The following is a 10414-nucleotide window of genomic DNA, read 5'->3' as shown; positions in this document are numbered from 1 at the left end:
GTCGAGTGACATGACTTGCCTTAAAGGGTTAGTTTACCCAAAAATGAAAATTCTGTCATTAATTACTCACCCTCATGTCGTTCTAAACCCGTAAAACCTCTGCTCATCTTCGGAACACAATTTAAGATATTTTTGATGAATTCTGAAACGTAGCAAGCTATGAGAATACTTTTTGTAAGCAACGTAAACAAAAATAACGACTTTATTCAAAAATTGGTCTCCTCCGCGTCACCCTGGTGCCATTTAGGAGAATATCCACTGAACGTAAACAGCGTATGTTATTCTGTGTCAGCTGCGTCACGTGGATATGTTGTTTTCGTTCAAATCAAAGCGTAAAACGTAGAAAACGTATCCGCGTTTGTGTTCTGAAGATGAACGGAGGTCTTACGGGTTTAGAACGACGTGAGGGTGAGTAATTAATGACAGAATTAAAATTTTTGGGTGAACTAACCCTTTAACAATGTTTCTAAGCCAATATTTTTAAGCTTCCATTCTATCTAACATTATCTATCTATCTATCTATCTATCTATCTATCTATCTAATCTAACTATAGTTTGAAATAGGGAAGAACTGTCCAAATATCTTTATCACTTGACAGTTCTTTAGCTTTTAAATTTAGCATAATTGTACAAAACTGACATTTAAAATGTAAATGCAGAGCATTTTTCATTATTTAGGGAGTAACGGCTTACTCGAGGAAAGGTCAGAATGCATAAAAAGGTGTTGTAATCCAAACTGGATTTAAATAATTCAGACAGATAACCTGTATATCATCTGTCAAGTGATTTGATAGATTAGGCCCTGTATACTCAAAATCCATTCAGACAAACAGGATCAGCCCTGTGTGTGTATGTGTGTGTGTTTATGGGAGGCATGGTCATGTGGTGGAGCGGCTAATCGGTATTCAGAACACATCTCACTTTGCAGCAATGAAGCTCAGGATGAGCATGACATTGGCCCCAATCACTCAGTCCATGCTATCATATAGATTCCCGGTGTATTAATATTTCTTCATATACCATCTCATAAGCAAGGTCTTTATTTTTAAATTGAAAAGTACTGAGGATCCTTCACATCCTTTGTTCATTCTCAGCCAAATATATCTCAATCTCAGTGAGTAGATTGCTCATGCTGAGCAGCGAATGACTTTTGGGCAATTGCTCTGCATCTTTATGGCATCCTATCATCCCTCAAGCTAACACAGTGCATTCTCAATGTTCCTTCTCCTTCTACGGGCTTTGTATAGTCAGCCCAGATCAATAGTTTGTAGGCTAAAAATAGTTAGGTCGATCGTATTAATATGTGTACACCCACAGTGATGTAACCAAGCTGACCAAGTGACTCACATTGCGCGGTATTAGTGGTTTTTACTTAAACCCAGAATCTTAGATATAAAATTTCATCCTGATAAAAAACCCTTCTTTATACATCCTAATGTGGATTAAGCTGGTCTATATGGATTCTTGGTCTGGTTTAGTTGGTTAATCTGCTGATCTCCTAGCACAACCAGCTGACAAGCATCCAAGTTTTGTTAACTAAAACTATTACAACATTTTTGTTAATTGAAATAAAGCTGAAATAAAAAATAAATACTAGATGAAAAACCTAAATAAAAACTAAACTAAAACAGAAATAAAAAAATAAACCGGAATAAGAATATTTAAATAAATAAATCACATAACTAAAAATATAAAATATATATTTTTTTATTTTAATAAAATAAAAGCTAATTAAAAATATAAATAAACACTATAATATTATATAAATAATTCTAAATTAACGCCGCTAGAAATCAACCAGAACCACATTTTCTTGATGGTAAAAATGTAGATGCTTAACATCCCAGATTTTCACTCTAGACCACGAAGAACCACAACAGAGCGGTTTTTGTTTGCTTTGATCACGGCACTTCAAGGTTACCAGCCTCCGCCGCTCTGCCTCACACTGACACAATCAGAGAAAAATCAGCGCTGTAAGCAGCTGGTAACTGTAAATTTATGGCTGATAAAGCAGATGCCTTTTTCCAGCTGCAGTGAAGTTGTGAGTAACAGACAACTTCATGAAAGGGCCATTGTCTTACCCAAAGCCTAAGTAATCACGCTTAGAAAAACAAGGCTGAAGGAATATACAAGGAGGAGAGGATGTGTAGGATGTGTTTGGAGGAATTTAAGTGTGTGTGTGTGTGTGTGTTTATATAGATCAAACATAAGCAGGATGATGAGAAGAGACAGCTCTGTTCTCTCAGAGATCAGCTCAGACCGGCTCTGCAGCCTGAATTCAAAGAGGTAAAGAATGACACTCTATTTGCACCTCATTCCCGTTCCACTGGCACACACATTTTTCCTGCTTTGGAATTCGCACAAATTTTTCATGCATGCTTTCACCTATTACACTCCCAGTTGTTCAGTTTACAAATTCTAAACAGGTTTTTCTAACACTTCCTTTGTATATGATCTTGCATTGTAAGGTTTATTGTAATTGAAGGCTTATATGTATAGTGTAGACCAGTGGTTCCCAACCCTGGTCCTGGAGGCACCCCAACACTGCACATTTTGCATGTCTCCTTAATCAAACACACCTGGTTCAGGTCATCAGCTCATTAGTAGAGACTCCAAGACCTGAAACTGGTGTGTCAGAGAAAGAAGACATGCAAAATGTGCAGTGTTGGGGTGCCTCCAGGACCAGGGTTGGGAACCACTGTATTCAGTTGTGTATTGTATAGGACTGCGGTATGTTTAACCCACTGCTATGCTCTATGTTTTTCCTGTCTCAGAGTTCACCCACCACTATTGATTCACTCCAGGAAATTCAATAACATTTTATGTTGCAGTGCATGGTGGTATATATCATTTGTCAGGGTAATAAATAGTCAGGGTCTTAGGAGTAATTTGTTAGTCCTATTCAAGTATTTAATGGGATTATGGTGGAGGGGGATCAATGTATATTTTTTATTGTCAATCATCTTCTACAATAATTAAAAAAAATAAAATTGACTGGCATGAATGTGAAGAGCAGCTATTAATATAATTGTTTTTCTAAATGATTCACTGACAAAATAGCAGTCCAGGAGAGTAAGTCAACATTATTTTTTTTTTTAATTAGCATGTGATGTTATCAAACTGCTGTAATTAACCATAAACACTTGCATGTGAACTGTCACCTCATATTTCCCACTATAGTTGAAAAAATGTAGCTTGTGATATTATCACTAAGAATGTACCTTTTTGCTGTCAGACTCTGCTGCAAAATTCATATCTGATTATAACGTTTTTGTTTTCTGAAAGCTGTTGATATTTGGAATATTTCGGGTTAAACATATGTTAAGCTGTCAACAGCATGTTGTCGACTGTTACACTACTAATTTTGTACAATGTACCCTTTAGTTTACCGTTGTAATTATATAACTGTTTTTTTTTTGTTTTTTTTTTACAAAATTTCAGGTATGGTTTGAAATGATGTCCTGTTAATATTATTTAACCTGAAATATTCCTTTTTTTTATTTAATTTAAACTCATTGCATGAGTGACATTCATCTGTCATGCATTTCCTGCATGTATTGACTTTCATCATAAGTGTGAGCGGGTACTTCCTCTTAGTTTTAGCACCTCTCTCTGCATGAATGATGTGAAGTTTGTGTGACTTTCTCCTCAGCTTGAGAAGTTTAGACTTTACTTTTACAAACTTCGATCATCATTTAATCCCCCTCATCTCTGTCTAAGCCTGTAAGACTTTTTCACACAATGTTCACACTGCTCTTTTTTGTAGAATGAAAGTGAACTGTGACCTATCATATCTAGTTATATGGACTAATTTTATGGTATTTTTGTGTTGTCATTTTTGGAGCTGAACCCCCCTGGTTTTCATCAACGTTCATTCTATGAAAACGAGCAGTGGGAACATTTTTGTTCCCAAGAACAAAAACGAAATTAAATGATACAGGAACTATTTGTGCAATATCCCATGCATAGAGGCAATGAAAATTAACAAAGCAAAACATTCCTGTTTATGTTTCTGTTGTGCAGGATTCCCTAAGCAGACAGACTGTGTACAGCATGCATCAGCTTCAAGGCAACAAGCAATATGGCTCAGAGAAATCAGGCTACCTCTACAAGAGGAGTGATGGGTAAATGAATGAATGTTGTAGTGAATGGTTGTGATATTATCAGAGTTCTGTTCCCGGATCCTGCATTCTTCAAACATGAAGTATAATCCACTCATTCATTAAGATTTCCCTGATAAATCCTTTCGGAAGTGCTCTGGTAGCCCTTCGTTTCAAATGATTCATGTGCTGTAGGACACGCTGTGCTGGGAGTTACGCACATGCATTCACTATATAGCTTTGTGTTGATTGAGGAGAATGTGATGTGGATGCTGTGCCGTAATCTCATTTCTCTGATAGGTTGAGGAAGATGTGGCAGAAGAGGAAATGTACCGTGCAGAACTGTTATCTTACCATCGCTCATGGAACTGTGAGTACTCACATCGCTCTCGGTAAATCCAACAGTAAGCATTTTTTTCTTCTGCTGGTTTCTGTGATAAAATCTAAATGCTTCCTGGATATATGTTCAGTTCTACAGTGCAGGCTATATTGCCACGGTAAAACATGGTATAGCATTAGTAAAGCACTCTTCAGGTTTTTAGTTTACCAAATGAAAATGAATGATTTTCTCACAAATGTCTGTAAGGTCTATGCAGACCAATTAGGACATTTTTGTTGTCAAAAACATGCATATGATATCAAACAATGCACCTTAAAATGGCATTTCACACCTAGAATTGTAGTATTGTAATGTGTGGATCTGTCATTTTTAAAGGGGTCATATGATGCGATTTCAAGTTTTCCTTTCTCTTTGGAGTGTTACAAGCTGTTCGTGAATAGATAAGATCCCTAAAGTTGCAAAGACTAAAGTCTCAAACCCAAAGAGATATTCTTTATAAAAGTTAAGACTCGTCCACGCCCTCCTAAAAAGGCTCGTTCTAACACGCCCTCACATGTCTACGTCACGATGTGGGAAGATTTGCATAACACCGCCCAAATGTTCACGCAAAGAAAGAAGGCGTAACTTTATTGTTGCTACCACCGCCACCGCCATGTTGTGAAGACACTGTGTGTTTCGTTGTGAAAGCGAAAATACTGTTTGGCCTTCCATAAGATGACACAGACTGTGTTTTCATATTTAAAGAATTTGCCACTGATGATTCAAAAATGTTTTTTGAACCTTAAACCACATAAACACATTTCATAACACCAAATACACAAAATAATGTTCTTTTTAGCAACATCATATGACCCCTTTAATTTTGTCAAATTGTTTGGATTCTGAATATGACACATTGAACTTTATAAATAGTTTGCTCAGTTTTGTGATTTTTTTTAATTTTTATATGTACACTACAGTTCTAAAGTTTGGTGTTATAAGATTTATAATGTTTATAAAGTCTCTTTTGCTCACTAAGGCTACATTTATTTGATCAAAATACAATAAAAACAGTAATATACTAAAATAGTAGTGTATTGTTTTTTTATTTAAATAAAATTTTAAATGTAATTTAATTCTGTGATGGCAAAGCTGAATTTCAGAAAACTGATTACTTAAATCTTTAGTGTCACATGAGGTTTTTATATTTCTTTGTTTCTTTATTAATAATTTTACTTTTTATTTACTAATTTTTATATATTTACAATATATGAATATTCATATTTAACTATTTGTATTTATCTCATTATTTTACATTTTATGCTTCCATGATGTTTAGTTATGTGCATTTTCAATGGCTGAAACCTATGCTGATACACAATACAAATGAGATGTAAGTTAATGTTATGATTAGTTATGATATGTTAGTGATGATGTGCTATCCTTTTGTTGCAGCCTAATAAATCACCAGCTAAACTGAATCTCCTCACCTGCCAAGTCAAACCAAGTCTGGAAGACAAGAAATGCTTTGACCTCATCTCACGTGAGTTAGCCATGCACTCTCTCAGCATTCCTCAACCAAGAGCTCAGTCCCATGTGATATAATCGAAAATAAACCCCATCGAAGGTAGATTTCAGGATCTTCATGTCAAGCTGAAGCATACCAGCCTCAGGCTATTTTTGGTGAAGAGAACTGCTTAATTGTATCTGCATGCATCCATGCATTATTCTGGCCTCAGGTCTCTAGTGTCATTATTGTGTTATGTAACAATCATGACATATTTTGCGATACATACTGGAGTCTTTGAACTAAAGGCAGGTTTTTCTGAAAACAGGGCACTGTTTAAATTCAGTATTTACATTAGAGCACAAATTGTTTGTTCTTTCCTGCCACTTGTAGTTTAACAAAAGACCTGTTTTATCTCTCCTGATTGTTTGCTGATTACATGTTAACTGGTGCCGGCTGAGGATGGATTGTGAATTTGCAAGGAATAATGAGGGTTGTTGTTGTTGTTTTTTTTTTTTTTTAGATAATCGCACTTACCATTTTCTGGCTGATGATGAATCTGATTGTGTGGCGTAAGTGTTTCTATTGTTTATTCACAGCAACAAATGTTATTCAAATGCCCCTATTTGGTGTGTTGATATTTCAACTTTAGAGAACCCACTCAAGCATTTATGTACTTGGATGAGTCATTTTAACATAATTACTCATAAATCCAAGCAATAAAACGCAACGCAAACAATTTTTTCATACTACATTTATCTATAACTATGCACAAAATGTGTCTTGAATTAATACAGATATTTTAAATAATGCATTACTGTATTTCCTGTTAAAATAGGAAGTCTGAGAAGGAAATTTTGGTTACACTTTATTTTAAGCTTCCTTTTTACAGTGTAATTAAACAGTTACAGTACTGAGTAATATTCATTAACTACATGTAGTTACTGTATGGTTAGGGTTAGGATTAGGGTTTGGCTTAGGGTTACTTGCATGTAATTATGCATAATTTATTGTTATTATAATAGTAAGTACAGTACATATAACGTGTACCAAGGACACCTTAAAATAAAGTGTTACTGAAATTTTAAAGAGCTTGTTGCTTTTTATTTGAATTTTCAACAGGGTTTAGTTTACATCCCAGTTGTGAACTATGATTTGATACTTTCTAGTTGGATGCAAGGGATGGGGCATTCTGATTCTCAAGAGCGTCTGATTAGACATAAACATCAGTTTTCCCATAAGAGAAAAGCATTACATTTTCAAAGTGTACACTACCGTTCAAAAGTCTGGGTATAGGCATTAATGCTACACATTAAATTGATAAAAAATGACAGTAAAGACTTTGACATTGTTACAAAAAATAAATTAAATCCAAATATTCACAGTATTACAGTATCACAGTATTTTTGATCAAATAAACACAGCCTTGGTGAGCACAAGAGTCTTCTTTTAAAAACAATATAAATTTGTACAAACCCCAAACTTTTGAACACTTGTGTATATAAAAGTGAGTTTTATCACCGCTTAATAAATACACTTGCATAAAGATGATCTCGAAGCTAACAGTCACTCTGATTTCATGGGCTCTTTAATGAGAAATGCTTTTACTCTGCCATACACTGATCTGTCTGAGTCTCAGTCCACCCATGTGACTGTCAGATGAGAATGTGTGGATGGCGTCAGATAGGAAAAAGCTTGTAAAATTTTCAGCGCACACACACCTCTCTCAAGTTGACCTTTCCATCTTGACAAAGTAACAGAGCCTCCTTTCTTGGAGAGAAAGAAAAATATGTAACATTTCTTCCTCTGATGTGGCTATCTGTACAATGATTGAAGTGCTTCCCATGTCAGATCACAGCCCAGGCTTCCATCTTCAGCTAAATGTCAGAGTTGAAGAGGAGCGAGTGAAGAGATTATCGATAGTCACATTATACCGCACCTTTTTACAAATGAAGCCAAGAGCTTATTCATTAAATAAAATTGCACAAAGCCTTGCACTGTTTACAAAAATTCCCTGAGCTGTGACTGAGGGCGTCTTCTCATTAACTGCTGATGAACTCTGATGTAACCTCTTAGAGCAGGATCATTATTAGTCACAAATGACTTTTTCATGCATGGTGCCACCTGGGAATACTGAGGTTATTTCGATCTGAAGTTTCATGTCGCCCTCTAATGGTTATATTTATTTTTGCATCTTACAAAAAATATCAGGTGGATATCAGTGCTCACAAACAGTAAGCAGGAAGCTCTAAATGTGGCTCTGGATGAGAGGAAGCCAAGTGGGGAAAACAGCGTTGAGGATCTGACACGAGCCATCACTGAGGATATTCGCCGCATGCCTGGAAACAACGTTTGCTGCGACTGTGGGGCCCCAGGTGCAAAAATAAAGTGTTTACAGTTACGCAAATGTTTTTGGACATGCGCTTTATATAGGTAGAATCTGAATGTTCAGAATAGCTGCATTTTTCAATGACCAGTGCTTAAAATGTGACATTTTAGTTCCCCCAGTCTTAAATCTGTTATTACACTCTTGTTTAGTACAGTGGTTATAACATTGTGAGTCATTAATAGGTTTAGTATGTTGTTCCAGAAGACTGTAAAAATGAAATGTAGCTAAAGTAAAAAGTGAGTTTGGTCAACTTTTAGCCACAAAAATCTAAATTCAAGGGGGATGAACAATTCTCACAGACTGTGTTTATATGATGAAGTTCTTAGTATTTATTTTAACAGTGCAGGTTTAGAAATGGGAGCTAAGCAGTTTAAGCAAACAGCTGCTTTGGAAATGGTCCCTATCTAGTACCCTGAGCTGGTAATCTGTTCATGCTGTTTTTTGCAATGCTTGTGCATAAATCATGTTTAATTAAATTAGAATCCAGTGAGTGAACATGAGCGAATAGCCTGCAGGATTTATTGGCACGTTTCCTCAAAGAAATGCTGTTGTTTTGGCTGGAGAGTTCAGATTTTCCTCGGCTGCACCTTTTGTCTCCTTTGCAAAAAGCATGAGTATGTGTCATTGAATATTACTGGAGCTCTTTTACACTGGGCCAGTGTTATTATAGCAATTATTAACATTTTGAATTACCGTTTATTTTTATATTTTCAGTTTTCATTTTGATTGTAGTTTAAGTTTTAGTATTTTAATAGTTTAGTGATTATGTGCTCTTGTAATTTTTATTGGTTTGTTTTTTTCCATTTAGTTGTAATATATCTTTAATATGGCTATTATACAGTAGCTTTAATAGCCAAGTCAACAGTTCTAAAACTATTTTTAGTAGTTTTAGTTTTTAGATTTAGCTTTAGTTAACAATAACATCTGACCTTACAGTAACTTTTTATGAGGCCCCCTATTGGTTACTAGTTGTAAAATATTTAACTTTTTTTTGTTTTACATACTTTATTTGTACCATGTAAATGAGTTATACTTCAATACTAAAAACATAAGGGATGTAAAATGGGCAATCTTGTTAATCAGGTTGTATTTATTGTTAATAAGCCTGCCTTCATTTACCCCAGTTTCTGACTGTCAAAATGTGTTTTCCTTATATTCTTTCCTTTCAGATCCGACTTGGATCTCTATAAACCTGGGAATCCTGACATGTATTGAGTGCTCAGGGATCCATCGGGAAATGGGTGTACATTATTCACGTATACAGTCGCTTTCTCTAGACAAACTAGGCACTTCAGAATTGCTGGTGAGGATTTACAGTGCTTAACAGATGAGGAAAATTCATTCATGCACTGTTTACTGTAGCAGGTTTTACTTTAATGCGAGTTTTTCACAGTATGACAATATCAGCAATTTGTTATGATCTTTACCACTTTACCACTTATGATTTATGGTTCTTTCTCTCTCTTTTGCTCCTTAGTTGGCAAGAAACGTGGGGAATTCAGGTTTTAATGAAATTGTGGAGGCCAATCTTCCCAGTCCCTCTGTGAAGCCGTCAGCAGAGAGTGACATGTGAGTGATGAGCAGCCCTGTAATAGCTCTTCAAATGGCAGCCAAATGGTTTCAGCTCTTGGAGTCTCTGTGTCCCCATAGCACCCGGTGTCTTTAACATTTCCCATAGCATTCGTACCACTCAATTCCCTCTCAATAATTATTTTTTTCCCCACAAAAGAGCACTCTTCTCGACTGGGCCGGCCGTAACCTGTCTGTACACAATTAACCTGTCTGCAGATGGTGCAAAGCTTTTAAATTTGTTTTAAATTGATCATTCATGAAAGTAATTTTAACCTTCGAACTGAACAGTTTGATTTACCCCGCTGTCGCTATGTAGGGTTGTTTACACTACTCTCACTAGCTGCTCTAAATGAATAGCGCTATTATTAGATTCTTGCACAGAGCCCTGAAATAACATTCATATTCATAACCTAACTTCTTTAGGGATGGTATATAAGAGGAAATGTTTAGTTCACTCCATTGTACGTTTATTCCGGATTCTCATTCTACCATCACTGCCAACCCTGACCCCGTGTTGGAGAACTACA

The 10414-nt window shown here is 35.8% G+C and overlaps 1 protein-coding gene across 4 annotated transcripts in view; it reads left to right on the top strand.

Annotated features, from left to right (window-relative positions):
* The window catches only part of LOC107691346 (arf-GAP with SH3 domain, ANK repeat and PH domain-containing protein 2-like), a 45599-nt gene that overhangs the window by 25947 nt on the left and 9238 nt on the right, over window positions 1-10414 (top strand). For 3 of the 4 annotated variants that reach the window (XM_016489910.1, XM_016489907.1, XM_016489906.1), the window contains exons 9-17: window positions 2200-2286; window positions 3061-3072; window positions 4024-4124; window positions 4401-4470; window positions 5875-5962; window positions 6450-6498; window positions 8138-8301; window positions 9485-9618; window positions 9793-9884. In XM_016489910.1, the coding sequence (XP_016345396.1) occupies window positions 2200-2286; window positions 3061-3072; window positions 4024-4124; window positions 4401-4470; window positions 5875-5962; window positions 6450-6498; window positions 8138-8301; window positions 9485-9618; window positions 9793-9884 (797 nt within the window). The remainder of the gene's footprint in view (window positions 1-2199; window positions 2287-3060; window positions 3073-4023; window positions 4125-4400; window positions 4471-5874; window positions 5963-6449; window positions 6499-8137; window positions 8302-9484; window positions 9619-9792; window positions 9885-10414) is intronic. The other variant, XM_016489908.1, reaches the window with a different exon arrangement.

This window comes from Sinocyclocheilus anshuiensis, unplaced genomic scaffold, assembly GCF_001515605.1.
Source record: "Sinocyclocheilus anshuiensis isolate Anshui unplaced genomic scaffold, SAMN03320099.WGS_v1.1 scaffold1154, whole genome shotgun sequence".
NCBI classification, from domain to species: domain Eukaryota; kingdom Metazoa; phylum Chordata; class Actinopteri; order Cypriniformes; family Cyprinidae; genus Sinocyclocheilus; species Sinocyclocheilus anshuiensis.
The sequence above is the reverse complement of the archived record's forward strand: the minus strand, read 5'-3'. Positions and strand labels throughout refer to the sequence as shown.